At 33.0% G+C, this 22,507-nt stretch overlaps 1 protein-coding gene across 4 annotated transcripts in view; it reads left to right on the top strand.

The window, feature by feature from the left end:
* The window catches only part of LOC145268798 (histone-lysine N-methyltransferase EZH2-like), a 119,954-nt gene extending 97,705 nt beyond the window's left edge, over nucleotides 1–22,249 (top strand). For all 4 annotated transcript variants that reach the window (XM_080124414.1, XM_080124417.1, XM_080124415.1 and 1 more), the window contains exons 19-21: nucleotides 732–813; nucleotides 14,159–14,324; nucleotides 21,987–22,249. In XM_080124414.1, the coding sequence (XP_079980540.1) occupies nucleotides 732–813; nucleotides 14,159–14,324; nucleotides 21,987–22,047 (309 nt within the window). In that variant the 3' untranslated portion in view covers nucleotides 22,048–22,249. The remainder of the gene's footprint in view (nucleotides 1–731; nucleotides 814–14,158; nucleotides 14,325–21,986) is intronic.
* Nucleotides 22,250–22,507: the final 258 nt, after the last annotated feature.

Raw genomic sequence — 22,507 nt, forward strand, 5'->3', positions numbered from 1 at the left:
AATAAAAGTTAACTCTGCTGCTTCCATTTGACCTAATTAAGAAGGTCAAATAGAAGTCACGCAGCGTTTGGGTTTGTTTACCCAAATTTGACTTTTTTCCCCCAACAGATGTTGGAAAGGGGGAAAGCAGCTCCCAATTGTCCAGATTGAATAGCAATTGTATGATATACAAGATTTATCAAAGCTGATTGCTTCTGGACGTTTCCCTGCGCGATGCCGAGAAGACTGTTAATTTCGCTTTTTATACGAAAAAACCGAATCAACACGTGAGAAGCCAAAATAGCAATAATTTTGTAAAAGTCGACGCAAATAAATCTATACGCTACACGCATTCCCAAATCATAGATATTATTATATAGGGGGTATATAAACAGTTCTAAGCAATAGTAACCCCCCCCGGGAGCGCGTGCGAAAGAAGCCTTTGTGAGACATACACGAAATGGTCACACACATTTTGCCTTTTATATATATATATATAGATAGATAGAAGATTATCTATATATTTAAAGATATAAAAACTTTTTCCAAAGTTACTGAATTTGGCATTAAATAATGTAAAAATGGTTGATATGCCATAAAACAAAACAACCAAAGCAAACATTATTTGAATGAAGTTCACTAAGTTAAATATTCCTTGAAGTGTAAATATTGTTTGAAAAGGTTTCTTACCAAGTATCAGAACTCCGACATAAGCATAGCATCGTACAGTTCTCCTTTTATTTGTTTCTCAGATTATCTCACAAGATGAGGCAGACAGACGCGGCAAGGTATATGATAAGTACATGTGCAGCTTTCTCTTCAACTTGAATAATGGTACGTATTACGCTAATTTTATTTTCAGAAAAACGAGTTACAACCCCCCCCCCTCAAATAAAACAATCCCGACTGTTATATTCGCTTTAATGTCCGCTTCACATGTTTGCATGTCTTTTATATAAATTGACTTCAAAAGTAACTTATCTGTTATCAGATCTCTTTCTTTCAACTCCATCCTTGTCACTTCTCCCATTTTTCCCCAGTCCTTTTCTGTAAGTTTTTACATTTTTTTTTTTTTTTCACATTTTCACTCCAAACAAGGCACATTGCCACTCAGGTGTAGGGGGCTACTATCAGGGTCAGCAACTACTGGGGCACTATGTAGGGATTTGGGCAGCAAGATGTCGGTTCACGTTGCACTTGAACTTCTGCATGTCAGTACAGTTAGGGAAGCATGATCCTAGAATGGAATTCCAGAGTCTAGAGGTTCTGGGGAAGAAACTACTGGAGTAGAAGGATCTTTTGCATCTAGGGATCTCTACTGTGTGGGGGTGGGATTTAGCTGCCTGTCGGGTTTGTCGAGGGTGTCTGCGACGTGGCGGCACAAGTGTCTGCAGTTCGTCAGAGCACTCACCATTAAAATACTTGTAGAACAAGCAGAGGGATGCAACGTTTTGTCGATGGGACAGAGGCTGAAGCTTAGATGCCAGTTCAGGGCCTATCAGATTGGCGACTCTTTTTTTAACCTTGTCTAGGAGAGAGAGACTAGTAGTAGACGCATCAGCCCAGATGTGACAACAATACTCCATACATGGGCGAATGGTGGCCTTATAAAGATGCAGGTTTGTGAAAATATTCTTTTTTTCTTTGACTTCCTTTGCAACTAACTTCTCTACTTCAACTAATCTATGCACTTTCGTCCGTTCTTTTATCATCATCATCTGTTTGCTTTTTTATGTGCAGCTGATTGTCTTAAAATGTTTGTATTTGTTTCTATTAACTAGAGAGAGTGTATGTATGCGCAGAAATCATTTTAAGCATTTTCCTTCAAGATGCCAAAAAGTAAACATGGTCACTATACGTGCATGAAATCACTCACAGCATATACACTGAATAAACAAAAGTCAACCATACATACCCACACCGCAACCTTAATGTTTCCAATTTACAATTTTGCAAGATGCTATCACACAAAGCAATACTAGTCTCTCACTCCTGGACAAGGTTCAAAAGAGAGTTACCAACCTGGTAGGTCCAGAACTGTCATCTAAGCTTCAACCTCTGTCCCATCGATGAAATATTGCATCCCTCTGCCTGTTTTACAACTATTTTAATGGTAGATGCTCTGACGAGCTACAAGCCCTTGTACCCCCTCGACGTAAATACCCCTGACAACCCTGACAGGCAGCAAAGTCTCACCACTACACAGTAGAGATCCCAAGATGTAACAAGGCCTTCTACTCTAATCGTTTCTTCCCTAGAACTTCTAGACTTTTGAATTCCCTTCCGGATTCCTGCTTCTCTAGCTGTACTGACATGCAGAAGTTCAAGTGTAATGTGAACTGATATCTTGCTGCTCAACTCCCTACATAGTATCCCTATATCAAAGTGGCACTGTGCCTTGTTTGGAGTAAAAAATGTAATAAAAAAAATAAAATATCCGAAATAAACATGACTGCCCAACTTCTCTTTACAAACATATGAGATGTTTATTCAGCTACAAAGTTCTTTCGTTATCTCTTCATATCTTTACTTTTCGTTGTCCTAACAAGTTGTAAATAAATTCATTTTTAGATGAGGATTGATAATGTATTCGCGTCCATTCTTTTAGCATCATAATCCGTTCGTTTTTATATGCTGGAATGTGTTAAACAACTTTTAGAAATTGATTTCCAAGTTCATCTATAATTGGGTTTTTCTCTTTTAAATCTATCTTTATTACTTCCTCCCAGGTTTGACCTCCCCTTGAAAACCCACTGTTAAACTGCTCTATATTTACTAACTCAAGCACTTCAATCAGTTCTTTCACTGTGACCAAGCCAAGAAAGTCTCCTGTTCGATACGCATCTCCCAATTTACTATCCAGATTTATTCCTATTATTTGGAATTTTCGTACTACTGTTCTTACTTTAAGTGTCATTTTCATAACGTTTCAGGTGTATCTTGTCAAACTCGGGAATTTGAACTCCATCTAGTCATGGCTGACAGAATGAGAGCATGCTACCCCCATGAAGTAAATAAAGGGTTCTGTTTGAAATTTTGTCACGAGTTTGACAAAAACATTCCGGAATTCAACAAGATACACCTGAAGAAGGTTGGAGGTTACATTGACTGAAACGTTATGAAAATGACACTCCAGATGAGACCAGTAGTCTGAAGAATCCAAATAATACAAATAACCAATCCATGTCTCAAAAAACTTCCAGATTTAATCTTCCTTTCAGATCTAAGCCCATTTTGTATTACACGGCCATTATATCATACTCCTACTGTTTCTCTCAACGCAACGTATGATCAACCCTCACTTGCCAGGTTTCACTTTAAACTTTCTTGGTCATCAGATCTAAGCTTGTCTTTAAAATTAATCATCATCATCATTGACTTAGTTGTTAGCTTGTGTTGGATGACTTTTTAGAAATTGATTTCTAAAGTAACGTATTTCTGACCAGGTCCTTATTTATCCTTTCTTTCAAATTTATCCTCATCACTTCTATAGTTTCTGTGGCCTTTTTCTGTCAAATCACTTTCCTCCCTCTAATCGTTTCCTCCCATGTTTACATTGTCGTTTTTCCCTTGTGAACAGACCCTGCTATCTCAACTCTTATATTTACTAACTCCAGAACCCTAATCTTATCTTTATGTGGCCAAACGAACAAAGTCTCCTTTTCTGCACATAATCTTCTTTAAATAATCTCAGAATCATTATCAGCATGTGTTGGATGGCATTTTAGAAATGGACTTCCAAACTAATCTATCTCTGGCCAGGTCTTTATTTATTCCCTCAAGCCCATCCTAATCACTTTCTCCCATGTTTTCTGGTTCCTACCATATCTCTTCATTTATCCAGACAGGTTAGTCTTTTCTCTCCAGGATAAAAAAAAAAAATTCATTATTTCAAGTTAACTTTATTTTTATCTCTCTCTCTCTCTCTCTCTCTCTCTCTCTCTCTCTCTCTATATATATATATATATATATATATATATATATATATATATATGAACAAATGATTAATAAAACATGTTAAAAGACATCTTGAAAAAGAGTTAAAAACATATTTAATTTTAAAAAGGAAGCACAAGATAAGTGGATAGTCCTTAATCCGCGGAGTTTCGAAGAAATACTTTCCTTCTCATCAGAGGACAGGAATTAGCAAAATGCGGGATCGGATTTTGCATGTAAAAGTATTTAATGAAGCCACAAGTAAGTCACAGATCTTACTTGGTTAACAAAGGGTGAGGTAAGGGGAATAGGAGGTAAAAGAAAAATGATAAAAAGATTTCACATGAATGGATAGTCCGGTGAAGGGTAAAAAATCCAAGAATGGTAAAATCCAAACACGGTCGAATTAAAAACTTCCAATCCAACAGCAATATATATATATATATTGCATAATTGTGTTGACACACAGTTTCTCGGCAGATCACCGAAGATAAGCAACGTTGAGCCTGGTTAGTACCAGATGGGTGACCATTTGGAAATTCTAGGTGCTGTATGAGCTCTCCGCTTATCTCAGCATTTGTTTCCAATCGTCCTGTACACACTTCACTGGCCACTGGTATTATGCAATGTTGACTAAGGAGAGGTATGGTTGGAGATTGCGCACCTAATGTCACAAAAATTTCACTCGCAGGCACCTTTTCGTTGGTATCCATAGTCTGTCAAAGACTGAAGGAGCCCCTTTTATATATATATATATATATATTATTCCGAATATTCGTACCAAAATCACTTTCTCTAATGTTTTCCTTTGCCTTTTTTTTACTTGTGCAGACTGACCTTGCTGTCTCAACTTTTTTAATGTGGCCATACTATCAGAGTCTCCTGTTTTGCACACACCTCCCTATCCTCTCCAGATTGAATTTTCCTTGATCATCAGATCTAAATCTATCTTTAAGACTCATCATCATACCCCATTTAAGATGCTTTAATGCTGGCATGTGTTGGACAGTTTCCCAACTAACCTTTTGTATTTCTCTCTTAAATCTATCTTTATCATTTCTTCCATGTGTTCGTGAAAGCGAATTCTTTTATATACAAATATTGAAAATATGTGTACTGGAATTGTTTAATACCCTGATTTTGGCCTTTGGCTGTCAATTGACCCTGCTACCTCAACTGTTCTACATCTATTAACCCAAGAATTTCAATGCATTCTTTCAATGTGATCAAACGTTAATCTCTGGCTAGGTCTTCACTTATCCCTCTTTCTCTCAAATCTGTTTATTGTTTCCTCCCTTATCGATTACTGCTCAGTTCTTCTTTTATATAGACTCTCTATGCAGGTACCCTTATATGAAGTATTGACACTTAAACAAAGTCTTTTAGACACCATATTTCCTCACTTGTTAAGGAGTAACTATTGAGTTGAAGGGATAAGAAAAAAAAAAGAATCCCAGGTATTATCTCCTCCTTTTGGAAACGGATGCACATTGCTTATTACTTCAGGAGAAAAAGGAAAATCGTTTGGTTTAATGTTTCATATGCTGACATGTGTTGGACAACTCATAGAAATTGACTTTCAAACTAACCTATCGTTCTCTCAGATCCATTGTTATCACTTTCGGGCATATTTTCCAATCCCTTTTGTGAAAACTAATTTTCAGTGCTTGTGCAGTTTAACGAACATAAAAAAATCTTTGATATAAATTCCTGTTATGGAATAAATTTCTCTTAAAAAATTGATTAATTTGATCAAGTTTTGTTTTTTTTAATCAAATTTTAGTGCGATGCAGCCATTTTGGCAATTTCTAGCAGGGGTGGGGGGTAATTCAATCTAATACTTGAAGTTTGTCAAAACGCACATGAAGTTCTAATAACTTTATTAATAAATTTTGAAACAAATTTTTGAAAGAACAAAAAGAAAAACAATACCTAAAATTATTCAAAACTGTAAAAATAATCTCATAAAATTTTAGCAAATTTCAAGAATCAGATGAAGTTATCTCTCTTAATGCCCTCCTCCTCCTAGCTGGAAATTGGCAAGATGGCTGTGTCAGGATTGGTCTCACTAAAATTTGACTTTCCTTTGTAGAAAAAAAAAAAGAACACCGAACGTAGTGCCATAATTAATTTAAAAAATTTTTTTTTTATTTTTATAGTTTAAACATAAACCATTAAAAGAAACTTTCAAAAAGACCAAAATACATGTCTAAAGTATATTTCTCCTAAGCCTACATTAGATAAAGAGGATAAATAAGGGGCGGGGCAAGAAAAAAAAACCCTAGCTAGACGTCTTTCAGCCAACCCTTTTTCAAGATATACGTTGACAGCGGTGGGAGAAAACATTATTTAAAAACGTGGTCAAAAGACCATAAATTAACAGCGAGGGTAAAAAAAAAAAAAACAAAGAAAAAAAAATTGTATAGGGAATAGGAAAAAAAAAAAGACAGAGGAACGATCTCAGCAAATACTCATAAGTTCTAAATTATGGCTATACTCTCTTTGCTTACACAGAGATGGTTGGTGCAAATTAATGGATACAGCCTTGAGAATTTTTTAAGTGAATTCTCGAGTGCGCTCTGTGTAAAACCGAGAAAGTTTCATCGGTGCATCCGTCAGTGCAAATTTGGCACTGTAATAAATGTTCACCAATGGCCGACCTATGAGTTGGTAACGCCCAGATATTGCCCTTTTTTGTGCCTACGTACCGAAGGGGGGCATGTTGGGAAATTCTTACCTCCAAACGTTCAATGGTATGGCTCATGTAGTCAGCTTCACACTGACCATTAAATCGATAACCATATTATATTGAGTGGTAGGGATACCATCCTTTCGAAAGGAGGAGAAAGCATTTCTCGTCCCAAACACCGTTCGAACCTTCGTTACAAAATAGCAATGTGAAACGACTGTGGCAATTTTTGTACAAAATCTCCTGGCTTTTGACACCAACCCACGGGAGTTTCATATATATGGGACATTTTTGAGGGTCCACAAGCGTTCCACCTTTAAACGTCAAGATTTTATCCCTCATACATTTTTTAATTACGTGTAAAGGATAACCATTAGCCAAAAGGATGTCAGTTATGCTTTGGAGTTCCGCATCTAGTTTAGTATTAGAGCAGATAAACATATATATATATATATATATATAAAGCTGTTTGGCCGTTTTTTAAATTTGGCTTGAAATTTTCGATTATTTTATAAAATATTAGCAGGCCACCCAGCATTGCCCGGTTGTAAATATGTTTAAATGTGATATTTTGAATAATGTAGATTTTGTATTTATTATATTATATTTGGCCCAATACGTAGTAATGATTTAAAAAGTTTTAAAAGTTACTTGTGCGTTACCACCGAGAATCAAAACCAAAACATTTAGCTTACGATTTACTTTTTCCTTTGACCCTAATTACTGAGCTATGGAGACCTGTTTGCTGCAAGGCTAAAAATTCTACCAATAGCTATTACGTTATGCATGCATATTCGTAACGCCAGAGTTCGACCTTCACCTGGCAAATTCCATTTTTAATTTTCACACTTTTGTACCGATTTGACCTGGCTAAAACCCAAATATAAAGTTTTGCATGGGTTCGAATATCCTATATATGAAGTTTCATCGTTGAGACCAAAAACTAACAGGAGTATCTGCGTGAATATAATTGCACGTAATAGTTAACTAAAGATAATCATCCCATAAGAAAACCGAAAAAAAAAAAAAGAATAGGGAATTAATTAAAGTGAATGTTTAAAAGAATATGGAAATTAGTTAGATCCTTTGCAGATGAATGCAATTCCATGGCCCATATATAACAAAGTTGTATTTTCTTTTTAAGTAAATAGAAAAAAAGGATTTTTAATATGAATATCAATACACAAAACAAACTTAAATTTATAGGAGTATATATACTAGTAGGGAGACCTGACGTTGCCCGGGATTGGATGATGATCAATGAATACTTCACACTCCCATGTTTATAATATTCTGAGTATGCCTATTGGTAATCACTTTCTTCCATGTTGCCTTTGGTTTTTCCTGCTATTTGAACTATTCTATGTTGACTAACCGATGAACTCTATTCTTTCAGTATCATCAAATTTGTTTTAGCACATGACTATTAGATGAACCTTTTTCTCGTATCAGATCTCAGTTTGGGTTTTTATTTTTTATTTATTGTTTTTTCTTCTTATATCTCATCCATTATTTCTTGTGAATTGAAAGCCATGTTTAATTTTAGAAGAGTTTCCAATGGGTAGCTATTCTGTAGATGAAGAATTTTCTTGGAGTGATGGAGATGAATTTTCAGTGGGTAGCTGGTCTGTACAGGTCCTGGACTTTATAATTTTGCAGGCTAAGAACAAAAGATCTTTCTTGTGTTGACACAAAAATTTATATGCTGGAATGCTAAAATCTTTAATATTTTTATGGAGCAATTCTGGTTTCTAATTGGTTGTTAGCAGAATGTGGTTCAATTTGATTGGTCGGTTCCTATTGCCAATGTCTATAAGTAGAACCTTCTAATTTTCAGTCATCATACCCTCCTTATATAAAAAATGCAACAATTTCAATGTGACTAAATCAATGAAGTCTTCTATTCCCCACACATCTGAATTTTGTTCATCCACTTCTAACTAGTTCTGCATATGATGTTAAGACATCCAGTCATAGGGCCTCATTTGGGAACTGTGGGAAATGTGGAGTTGCCCCTTACTTACCATTGCTCCCAGGTCCATTTTGACCTGGAGTAATACCTGTTAGGGCGTTTGGTGCTACCAGATCAAGCTGTCTGAAGATATTGGCTTCCTGAGACAAGGTCCTGGATATGACCTAAAACTATATCCGATGGTGAGGCCCACCTTGCAGGCTTTGGGGAGTGTGGAGCCACCCTTTAATTGCCATTGCTCCCAGGTCCACTCTGACCCGGAGTGGTAGTACCTGTTAGGGTCCCAACTATGTTAAATAGAATCGGACCCAAAAAAAAAATATACTCCATAAAAAATCGTTCCTCAAAATAACTAGATTCGGCATAAAATAACCTGAAAAAGGTTGATATGCCGTAAAACAAAAACAACCAACCAAATCCTTAACAAAAATGCACCAAACATTGATATAATTTTTTTTTTCCTTTCCCTTTGCAAAACTCAATCATGTTCTGCAAAGTCAAAAACAAAAATTTTTTCTGCAAAACAATCAAACCTAATATGAAAAATAAATATTTGAAGATATAGAGAATTTCAATCAGTGAAATATTTTCTAAAATAACTGGGTTTGACATTAAATCTATAAACAAAAGGCAAAATGTGTGTGTGTGTGTGTGTGTGTGTGCAAAAGCTTTCAACAGGCTACAGATTTTTCGCCAGATATCATTTTCAAGCTCGAACCCTTGGCTGACAAATCTCGAAAAATTGGCTAAAAACATTAATTCCTTAACCCTCAACGGCTCGCTTTTTTACTGGGAGCGTAGCAAAAAATCCTTCCTTCATGACAAGATAACAATATATGCATATGGCAGTGATGGTGTCGTGGATCGAATCAGTTTAAATATTATAAAAACTTTCCAAATTTCAGCGACCCTTTCTTAGCTTAATTGGTTAAAGAGCATTATCTAAATCGTGATGTAGGATATATATATTTTTTTCCCCCAATTTTTTTTTTTTTTTTTGTTAACATCGTCTGCTTCACACACACTTTGTTTTTTTTTTGTTTTTTTAACATCGTCTGCTTCACACACACTTTGTTTTTTTTTTTTTTTTTTAACATCGTCTGCTTCACACACACTTTGTTTTTTTTTTTTTTGTTAACATCGTCTGCTTCACACACACTTTGTTTGTTTTTTTTTTGTTAACATCGTCTGCTTCACACACACTGTGTTTTTTTTTTTTTTTAACATCGTCTGCTTCACACACACTTTGTTTTTGTTTTTTTGTTAACATCGTCTGCTTCACACACACTTTGTTTTTTGTTTTTTTTGTTAACATCGTCTGCTTCACACACACTTTGTTTTGTTTTTTTTTGTTAACATCGTCTGCTTCACACACACTTTGTTTGTTTTTTTTTGTTAACATCGTCTGCTTCACACACACTTTGTTTTTGTTTTTTTTGTTAACATCGTCTGCTTCACACACACTTTGTTTTTTTTTTGTTTTTTTTGTTAACATCGTCTGCTTCACACACACTTTGTTTTTTTTTTTTTTTGTTAACATCGTCTGCTTCACACACACTTTTTTTTTTTTTTTTTTTTTTTTAACATCGTCTGCTTCACACACACTTTGTTTTTTTTTTGTTTTTTTAACATCGTCTGCTTCACACACACTTTGTTTTTTTTTTTTTTTAACATCGTCTGCTTCACACACACTTTGTTTTTGTTTTTTTTTTAACATCGTCTGCTTCACACACACTTTGTTTTTTGTTTTTTTGTTAACATCGTCTGCTTCACACACACTTTGTTTGTTTTTTTTTGTTAACATCGTCTGCTTCACACACACTTTGTTTTTTGTTTTTTTTGTTAACATCGTCTGCTTCACACACACTTTGTTTTTTTGTTTTTTTTAACATCGTCTGCTTCACACACACTTTGTTTTTTTTTTTTTTTTAACATCGTCTGCTTCACACACACTTTGTTTTTTGTTTTTTTTAATATTTAAACAGCCATTTTGTTTTCATTTACACCCTCCCAACACCCAGGCATCGCTGGCTAGTATACCATTAAACAAAACAACGTAACTCCAGGGATAAAATTTTGGAAGCTATAAATAATTTGAAGCATAAAACTTTTTTCTAAAATTACTAGATTCCATATTTAAATAACCCCAAAATGGTTAATATGCCGTTAAACAACCAACTAATGGATACGTTATCAGCAATTAGTCTGGCAGGCTATTTTTGTAGTATTGAAGTACACTGCCTTGGATATGCTGGGTTTTTTTTCCATCCCCCATGTTTTTGTAAGAATTAAAATAATGCAAGGGACGTAACTCTGTTTTTCTTTCAACCAAAAAATTCTGGTTTTAATAAAGGATTAACGATTTAAACAATAATACTATTAATGCCACACAAAGACAAATGTAATATACAAATTCTTTCGTTAATTTGAAGAATGTTTTCATAATCTAAAAATTCATATAGTACATATATTGGCCATATGAAGACAACCCTCTCCAGATGTCTTGCATATCACCTATCAGCAAACCGTGCCATTCAACATTATTTTACCTCTCATAAAACCAAAATAAGAAATATATCAACCACTAATATTAAAATTAAGTGTCGAAATAATTCCAGTCAGAGATTGAAATTACTAAAATCAATCCTAATCAAACAAACACAGCCCAACATTAGCAAAATAGCATTTAACACATATTAAACAATTTCTATATATACTAGCATGGATGCCCGGCATTGCCCGAGTGTTTGGAGGTGTGTGCAAAAAAACAAAAAAAAAGTGGCGGTAGGAAGGCAGGCTCGAACCCGTACCGCGAAGGAGGAAAAGAACAGGGAAAAAAACCTGACGTCTTTGCTGTTACGACCACCGCCAAACCGGAAGTGACGAAGGTTTAAATCAAAGCTAGATAATCGAAAAGAGGGGATGACTTTCAAAAAAATCGGTGAAAAAAGCGACCACCCTTGTAGAAAAGGATGAAGAAATTAGTTTTTAGCCAATTTTTCGGTATTTGTCGTGTGAAGGGTCAAGCTTCAAAACGATACTGATCTTGTGAAAGTCCGTCGCCTCTGCCGAAAGTTTTAGGCAGACATGCAAACATGCATACACTTATATATTGGTAGCTCAAATTTTCGACCCAAACCGATTAAAAAGCTTGCCCTATCTCTGAATACCCTTTATGTAAAATTTCAAATGTTTAGACCAGAAATTGTCTGAGTAATTTGGTAGACTGCAGAGGTCGAATTTTTTTTAACTTTGACCCTTATTATGACCCTTTAACATATATTGCGGAAGAGTTTGGTAGAGTTCTCAAAGGTCAAATCGTTGAACTTTGACCCCTTAACAGACAAATTTCTGTCCAAAAACGGATTACAAAGATTTTCCCAAATCTCAGTATCCTGTATATCAAATTTCAAGTCTATAGACTGAAAATTGACAGTTATTGTGTAGGGAAATGTACACAGACACACAAACACTTTCACTGTTATAGATATGTATATATAGTAAATATATAGTAAGTTTTGAATATATATATATATATATATATATAGCAATGAAAATGAGGATGAAACACGGAATATTTTCTGTCGTTTAATTGCCATAAATACGGAAAATTTACGCATAAACTTATATCTTATATTCATTTATTTGATCAAATGAAATAATAATATAGTAATAAAAGTACTTGACCAGATCTCTTCCGTATCTTTCCACTCTGATAGCATAAATAAATAAAAACAAAATAAAACAAATTAATAAATTATATAAAAGTAACCGACAAGAGCTTCTTTAACAATAATAAAATTAAAGTGGAAAAATCCAGTAGATATCTCACTGCTGATACAACTCTCTATCTATATAAAAGCAAAGTACGTCTAATGATGGAGTACTATTGCCGCATCTGGGCAGGAGCTGTTAGAAACAGCTTATCTTGCCTTGACAGAGTTCAAACTAGACTTCGTAGCTTAGTGGGGGATGCTCTTTTCTCTTCCCTGTAACCGCTTTCCCACAGAAGAGACGTTGCAAGCTTGTCTCTGCTTTATCGTTATTTCCATGGCAAGTGCTCATCTGAGCTCCATTCTATGCCCCCCCCCTCGTCAAACTTTCATGGAAAATACTCGTCTAGCTGAAACCACTGTCAATAATTTTCCCACTCTTTATCTGTGCCTAAATCAAAATGTAGATTCCATGAACAAAGCTTCTTTCTTAGAACTGCACGCCTATGGAACACTCCCCCACCTGTCTGTTTTCCATCTGACTACAATTTGGTTGTATTCAAGTCCAATGTAAACAAATTCTTGATGAACTGTTCCCTTAAGTAATCCAATTTACCAAATTTCCACTAATGATTACTATATTATCTCATTTACTACTGTACACTCAGTAACCTTTATCCTCCTGACCTTGATAAATTCCCCTGATGTTGATCACAGATCCAAAATACTTGAGAAAAAATGGTCACCACAAAATCACTCACTTATATATATATATTTTACACAATTTACCACCAGAAACAAAACAAAATGCATCGCAAATCGAGAAAATCAGCAAAAAAAATCAAGCCTATCATATTTAACTAAACAAAGATTTGCTGCATAAATATATGCATGTAAAGATATATATGTATGCGCGCACACACACACACACACATATATATATATGCCTACACACACATATATATTTACCTGTGGTGAAAAAACCGGACTAGAGTGCTCAATGTGTAGCCAGAGCAGTATATAGGAAACCGCACTCACAGTAATAAATTTCATATATATATATATATATATATATATATATATGCCTACATACACACATATATATATGCCTACATACACACATATATATATGCCTACATACACACATATATATATGCCTACACACACACACGCATATATATATGCCTACACACACGCATATATATATGCTTACACACACACACACACACATATATGCCTACACACACACACACATATATGTATATGCATATACACACACACACACACACACACACACATATATATATATATATGAGGGCGGAAGTGAGGAAGCATGGCTTTGGGAGTCTTTTTAACCAAATACGATGTTCAGCATGTTAAAAATATACCTTTTGTTGTAAAAATCTAATGGAAAAACACTTGAAGAAGTTGCGTAAGTCGACTTCATTCAACTTATATAAGGATGAAAAAAAAAAAAAAAAGAAAAAACCCTTAAAATTGTTAATAGAAAACAAGGATCATCAGCGGCCTACTATGTAGTTTTTTTGGAGATGTGTGTGTGTACACATATATGATACGCACATATATATATATATATGTGTGTGTGTGTGTGTATGTATATAAAAAAAGACTATGAAAAGAATCAATTTGACATCAGAAAATAGGCACCAATTTTTTCGATTCAGATACACCCAAATTTGTTGAGTTTTCAAACTCATTATCCCAACACTAATATATATATATATATATATATATATATATATATATATATCCACACACACACACACACACACACACACACACACACACAGATTAATAATTTCTTATTTTAAATGTTGTTTAACTTTTGTGCATATATCTGCTTTTCAGATTTTGTTGTTGATGCAACAAGGAAAGGGAACAAGATCCGATTTGCAAACCACTCAATCAACCCTAACTGCTACGCCAAAGTCATGATGGTCAATGGGGACCATCGTATTGGTATATTTGCCAAAAGACCTATTCAGGCTGGAGAGGAGCTATTTTTTGACTACAGGTAAAGATACTAATACTACGTAATTCATTAGATCACCAAAATAATAGGGCGTTCACCTTTATAGCGTGTGGTGGAACAAATGTATTAGCAACGCACATGAAAATAATGTGGTACTTTTGCAGTGTAATTTCAAATAAATGCATTTTAGGTAAAATAAATTCTGTTACATATATGTGTCTTGCCATAATTAATAAAATAAATCCAGAAATTAGGGTAAATGATAAAACAGAAAAAAAAATTTTTTTTTATCAAAGTGTGGTGTTTAAATCCAGGGGAAGTAATTGCAATTGACAAAATAATTCTCTCTTTTTCTTTCAATATTAAAACCCACCATTTCAAAATTGAAAAATAGCTGTTCGGTAATGGTTTTTTTTTTTATACAAGAAGCTGAAATCTTATACTAAAATTGTTTAAAATGTTGCAGAATTTTTTATTATAGTAGACTAGCGAGGGGTACCTGGCGTTGCCCGGGTGTTTTTCGGGGTATGTGAAAAAAAACCAGGTGCCTGTGAAAAAAAAATGAAGCCTTCACGACGCGCAGTTGGAAAATAGTAAAGTGTTAAAAAAAAAAAAACAGGTGCACGTTTTTGATTGACGTGACGGCGATAGGTATTCAGCAGTTACGATTTTGTGCGGGGACAGTTTTAAATGAGGTGAATAAATCGGTTTGTTTGTTTTTAAAAACCCGCTCCCTGTTTATTAGGAGGAGCGAAATGAAAGCTACAGTCTGATATGACGAAGTCGACATTGAACAAACGTTACTTAGCTTTCTTGAGACAACTGGCTTTCGGCCTGTTATTAGAGTCGAGTTTCGCTTTTTTTTATACCGAAAACCGAATGTAATGCGTGCCGATGCGGGAAATGTCGAATAATTAACGTTTGAAAGTCAATAAAATTAAATAGACAGGCGAGCTCCGTGGATAATTCTGAGATATTACAATTTATAGATGATATAAAAAGTTTTAAGAAGTTGTGAACCGAGCGAGCACTTCTTTGAAAGAAGCCTTTTGTGGACATCGAGGAAAAGCGTACATACATACACACATATATTTTCACTTTTATATATATAGATTAGCACTTTCTGCTGAATCAATTCTCCCACACTCACACCAATCCTCAAAATATGACATTCTACCTTTTTTAGACAATTACATGACCCCCCCCCCCATCCCCGATTAATTTAGAATTTAAAGTGAGGAATTAGTTTTACATGTAAATTGAATGCAAAATAGTTCATTTCTGAGCCATTCTATCGTTTTAGGGCAGTTAATTTTTTTCTATTTAAGATAGATTGTGCGTTTTTCTTGGTGGATGGAGACATGGGAGAAACCTGATTTTCACACTAATTCTAATTAGTGTGGCAAACTCACACCCAACAATTCCCTTTTGTACAGCATTGTTATTCACACTTGGAATCATTGACATTTAAGGAAATTTTTGTTTTTCTTACACTTACGCTTGGAAGAAGGTGGAGTGTATTGGGAGGGGGTTGCCACTCAGGTTTAGAGTTGAGTATACAACATGTTTAAGGGGAAACATTTTTAAGAGTTTGTTGTTCAAAACTAGAGCTAGTTGTTGTAACTAATAGTGTCAGTCAAATTGTTGACATTTGTTTGAAAAAAGGCAATTTCTTTTTTTCCTGATATTTTAAAAACTGCTGCTCTGATAAAGAAAGTGTACAATTATAATTTTAATGCATAAAAAAAAAGTGAAAAGATTGATTTACCTACTAGTTGAGTTACAAAAAATATTTAAAAAAAAAAAAAGAAAGAAATGTTCGATACCCGTCATGTTGAAGGGTTATTCTTTAGACAACAAATAAAAGGAATCATAACTTATTTATTTCATATCAATAATTTAGGTAAATATTTTTCACAATTGGTTTCCAAATTTTATGATATAATTGCTCGGAGATGTATAAGAAACTTTTCGAAAGAATGAGAATAGACATCTGGCTGCTTAACTCCCTACGTAGAATATCCCTGTAGGCATGGTCTTTAATTTAATCACAGTGGACCCTTATTTGCCTTGTTTTGGGGTGAATATGAGTAAAATTTAGAATAAGGATTCCAGATATAAGGTTATTATCATTATCCTGTAAATGTTAATCTTTGTAAGGGACATAAAAATGGAGCAAAAATGTCAAATTTATTCTGGGACAAGTATTATTTTAGCAAATTTTAAGGCACTTCTGCAGGACAACATGAGGTTAAGGTTTGTGTTTTAGTTTCAAGAACGACCAACAGAGGTTGTTTGTTAGGATTCGATAACTTGTACTTTTTTAAAAGTTTGTGTAAATATTTCTAAAAAAAAAAGTGGAAAATCACTCATTGAAAAAACAAAACAAAAAAAACAAAGTTAAAAAATTTCAATTAAATTTTGATACATTTTTATACTATTATAATTTTGCTACATTTGTATACAATCTTTATGTACAAACAAAAGATAGGTTAGTCTTAAACCTCTATAAATGTTTTTTATTTTAAAAATTATATGTTGCTACATTGACAAACTAAAATTTATAATCTTACTGTGAAAAAAAAAAAATTCCAAAAACAATCTATAAATGTTTCATATTTTAAAGATTTTATTATCAGTCCAACCACATGATTTAAAATAATTATGCTACATTTTTATACAATCTTTCCGTACAAAAAAAAAAAATTCTTAAACCTCTATAAATGTTTCATATTTTTAAAATTATATTTTGCTACAATTATATTTTGATATATTTTTATACAATTTTATTGTGGAAAAAAAAAAAACGTTGCTACATTTTATACAATCTTACTGTAAAAAAAAAAATAATTCTAAAAACAATCTATAAAAGTTTCATGTTTTAAAAAAAAAAAATTTTTATTTTCACTTATAAATCGCTCATTCAAAAGAAATAATATTAAAGCATTAAATTATATTTTTTATACAATAAATGTTTTTTCTTTTTCTATATTTTTGTTTATTTTATTATATATTTTTGCGTTCTCGGAGACACTTGTTTATATTTGAGGTTTCTAATTCATAGGAAGACGATAACTCGTCTCAGTTGCCACATGTTGTTGATATGCAGAAGTGCTTATTTTAAACGAGTTAATTACAGCAAAGTTTTCATCTTGCTTGTTTGGTTACCTGTTCTTTAAGATGTGGCCATATGTCTAACATAAAGTTGCCTTGTTGGATTTTCAGTCAGACCCAAATAGCATTTAATCTGACAAATAAAACAGTTGACAATATAATGAACTTCCCTACAATGTAACCAGACAACTGAATTATAGAATATGTTCTAGACAATGCAGTAATGTGGGCACTACATTTATTTATTTATTTATTTATTTATTCATTTATTTATTTATTGTTTAAAATATAAAATCTCTTCTACTAAACATAGGTTGAATGATGCAATCGAGAATATCAGCAGAAAAATAAAGAAGAAAGAAAACTCATATTTAATCAGACATGCCTTGATAATGACTTGCTGCCAAAATATACATGCATATATATATGTATATACATAACATATAAAATTATAGATCTCTCTCTCGCTCTATCTATCTATCTATATATATATATATATATATATATATATATATATATATATATATATATATATATATATATCCTTTTCTTCCTCACAGACGACTATAATCAAACTAAGTAAATAAAATTCAACCAATAAATAAAAACCAAAATATAATTAATTACATATAAACAGGCAACAGAAAAAAAGTCTCTTTAAACAAAATTGCTCCTGACAACTATCAAGGATTGAAAGTGCTCGAAGAAAATGGTTGACAAAAAAATCACTCGGCAACCTAATACATAACTTACCAACTGAAATGAGAAAAAAATGCTCTGCAAATCTAGAAAATGAAAATCAACAGAAAAATAAAGAAGAAAGAAAACTGTTGTATTTAATCAAACATGCCTTGATAATGACTTGCTGGCAAAATATATATATATAATGTATGTATGTATGTATGTACGTACGTATGTATACATATAACATAAAATTATCATGTATTTGGATAAGTTGGACTGCTGATCTCATCTTCAGTGTTATTCACGCAACATTTCTGTCTGTAACCTCTGACCTTCTTCAGATGTATCTTATCAAACTCTGAAATATTTCTGTCGAACTTGAGAATCTGCATGGAATCTCGACTAGCTACAACCACTATCAACAATTTCTTCCTTCTCTTTATCTGTGCTTAAATCTAAATGCAGACTCTATGCACAAAGCTTCTTTCTTAGAACTGTCTGCCTGTGAAACACTGTTCCACTGCCCTGCTTCCTGGCCAACTACAATATCATAATCTTCAAGTCCAATGTAAACAATGTAAATAATTCAAATTCTACCTTATTTACACCATTAACGATTACTACACTACCATCTTACATTCATTAACCCTTATCCTTGAGTGGCATTCAGGTCTTGTAAAAAAAAAAAAATCTTTTTACTTTTTCAAAATCAGACTAGACTCTGACAAATTATACTTTACTTCTGACTGGCCAATTTACATTTGCTATTGTTGTACTATGTTATCTCTGTATAAATAAAATGAAGTCATTTTTCCCCCTCTGAGTTTGACCTTAATAGGATTAAGAATCAAGACATTACATGCAAATGTAATGTGCAAAAACAGCAGCACATTATCTGAGGTGTGTATAGGCCTATTACCCTTATACTTCCTCGATAATCATACATTCCTATATTTTTTCTGGTGAGAGTTCACTGCCAAAACCTGTAAGAATCAATGGAAGTGATAAAATCTTTTCTCTCTATTACATTCATCCCCCACCCACCCCACTGCTTAACATTGTTGCGGATACGTCCACAGGGGAATTTGGGAGGAAACACCGGTTTCAATTCTTAGTTGTTTACAAAAAATGGAATGTCATTTTACCGTCGGGTGACATGCAACTTTCGATTACATCACTGTGGTTACTTATACCATTTCTTTTATTTCTTCTTTTTTTTCCCCCCTTTTCTTCATTTTCCCCCCTTTTTTAGGGGGGGGGGATGCGATTCGAAGGGTTACTTAAACAAAACGAACTAACCTTGGATTCAAGGTTTTACAACAAACTATTACAGTCAGCTGCTAGCGTTCTTCAAATGTTCAACCAATTACTTGATTTATATATTTTATTTACTGTATTTTTCCTTCTAATATGTTCTCAGTGATTTTATACGTGATACTAGGAGGGAGAGCTGACTTCTTATTTTCGGATTAGTTACTCATTCATTATTTATTTCTATACATTGATTTTCTGGTAGTTTCATAAGCCCAATTACTATTACGCTATCGATATGGAACCAGACGACATTCCAATTGGTAAAAAGCGACAACAAAGAAAACAATACAAAAAAGATAACAAAACAAAACACATAACAAACCGTTATACTTACACCTAACAATTATACGGTTAAAAAATACTTTTTTTGCATTCATTATGCACGGGCAGTTTCTGGTTTTATTTATTTTATTTATTTATTTTTTTTCATTTGTACTTTTTCCCTGTTTGTTTTTTTTTTTTTTTTTGTTTTTTTTAATTATTTTGATTTTATAAAAAACAAAACAAAATAAAATAAACATAATTGCATTTCATACGGTAAGTTTTCTGGGAGTTTATTTTATTTTTTATTTTTTTCCCCCCATTTGTATTCATTCCAGTTAGCTTTGTTTTGTTTTTCCTGTACTCTGCGGCTGACACTGATGACTGCCAGTCTCGCCTGATCAATGCTTGATGGGAATTCACGAGAATTAGGGTCAAATTATGCAGGACTTACCTTCATTTTTTTTTTTTTTTTTTTTTTAATTTTTTCTTGGGCCCTAAACACCTACAAATGATTTCTTAACACCCTTTTTTTACCCCCCCCCCCAAGTTTTTGCCAATAATTCTTTCAATTTTACGCGCATAAAACAAAACACATAAAAATAACATTACACATATCTGGGTCCTTTTGCTTACCAGGTGAGGGTGGGGGGGAATACAGTTTCATTTCTTCGCCAGATTGGACACTAACAGAACAAATTCAACACAAATCATTACGGGTTTATTTCGTTCACAAATTAAAGTCCGCTGTTTGCATTTACAGAAAATTTACTTTTGTTTTTTTTGTTTTTTTTTACACAGTTAAATATTACTTTTTCTCTCAAATTAATTATATCATCATCGCATTTCAAAATGTAAAATATCTAATTTACACATAATTTGATTACGACCAATTCATTTTATGAGTGATTAAAACTATTTACCGCCGAGGACCAAAATTACTTGATTACAAAATGTAAACAATGCATTTCTACATGACACTCTAAACGTACGAAGGACGGGGGAGGGGGATGCATCATATGAGTTAATCAACGTCTGTTCTTCTTTACAGTAAAAAAAAACAAACAAACAATTCCTACCATTTTCTCTTTTTTTTTTTTCTTTTTTCTTTTTTTCTTTTTCTTCTTTTTTTTTCTTTTTTTTCTTTTTTTTCTTTTTTTTTTCTTTTTTTTTCTTTTTCTTTTTTTTTCTTTTTTTTTCTTTTTTTTCTTCTTTTTTTTCTTCTTTTTCTTTTTTTTCTTCTTTTTCTTCTTTTTTTTCTTCTTTTTTTCTTCTTTTTTTTCTTTTTTTTTTCTTTTTTTCTTTTTTTCCTTTTTTCTTTTTTTCCTTTTTTCTTTTTTTTCTTCTTTTTTTTCTTCTTTTTTTTTCTTTTTTTTTCTTTTTTTTTTTTCTTTTTTTTTTACATAAAGATAGAATATATCATTTGCATTCCATTCCGTTTCGTTTCCTTCCCTTTCGTTCTGTTGGATGTTCTTTTTCCGTTTCCATTTTTCAGATTTCTTTTACAAGTTTAACATTGTTACTTTTTTTTTTTTACACCCAAACACTTCAACGTGTTTCCCTACTTCACCGTGTTTCCATTTTACAGATTTCTTTTCCTAATTCAACAGCGTTACTTTTTTTTTTTGTTTTTTTTTGTTGTTGTTTTTTTTTCCAACAATTATATATTATTTTTCTGGTCTAAATATTTATAGCATCACGATTACTGCATTTCACACTGTAAAACATAAGACTTACTAATATCGGGAGGGGATCTTTCTTAATTCTTCTGGACTTATAACTAACAATTTAATAATTCTTATTATAAGGCATTTTATTAATTCTTATTCTGACGTGGGTACTATTATACTACTACGAATTACGGACCGTGTGGAAATAAAAATGTTGCTAATTAGAAAGCCATTCTTAATATTGGGAGGGGATCTTTTTTAAACCTTCTGTACTAACAACTAGCAATTTAATAATTCTTATTATAAGGCAATTTAATAATTCTAAATATGACGAGGGTAGTATTATACTATTATGGATTAGGGAAAATCCTTCACGACTGAGACAATTTTTACTTTCTTATCCTTTTCTCAACATTAAAAAAATAACCCTGGTAACAAATATATTCAAAATCAAATTAAATTTCCTCAGTGTTTATACGATCCCGAGCAACGCCGGGTTGCCCCGCTAGTTATTAATATAGTTTGCTACAATTTATTTACAAAAAAAAATTACTCCAGCCTAGAAAACTTGTAATATGAAACATTTTTAACTTTGTTTATTCATTTTTTTTATATATAGCATTATCACAAATTCACTTTATTGGATTTTTTTCCATTTCAGATATGGCCCTACAGAACAGCTAAAATTTGTTGGAATTGAGAGAGACAACGAACTTTCCTGACTGCCACGGCCCGATAGGTTCTTTTTCAAACAAAATGTATGTGCTCACTCTCATTTGGCACGATGCCACCGTACTGTCGTGCTTGTTAGGATTCCTCAGAAAACGTGGAACTTGAGACTTCCGACTGCTGTCTTCTATTTTTTTTTTATTTTTATACATTTTTTTTTTTTTTACGAAAAAAAATAGCCAGTCACTCATTTGTCTTTTTTTTTTCTTTCCCCACTCCCAGGGGTCTTCTTCATAATCTCCACTAGTTGGCCTTACCAAACTACTGCCCGTTGTTCTAATAATTTTCCTGATGATTAGGGCACAGAGGAAGGAGGTTGTGGCTAATCCAACCAATGTGGATCAATCCGGATCAACTTCTCATGCACTAAGACGCAAATGAATTTACTCATTAAAAAAAAAAGGGATGGATTGTGATCTATCAAATTCATTAAATTTCTTATGATCAAAGGAA

This window comes from Euprymna scolopes, chromosome 44, assembly GCF_053919585.1.
Source record: "Euprymna scolopes isolate OS-2025 chromosome 44, ASM5391958v1, whole genome shotgun sequence".
In the NCBI taxonomy this organism is placed as follows: domain Eukaryota; kingdom Metazoa; phylum Mollusca; class Cephalopoda; order Sepiida; family Sepiolidae; genus Euprymna; species Euprymna scolopes.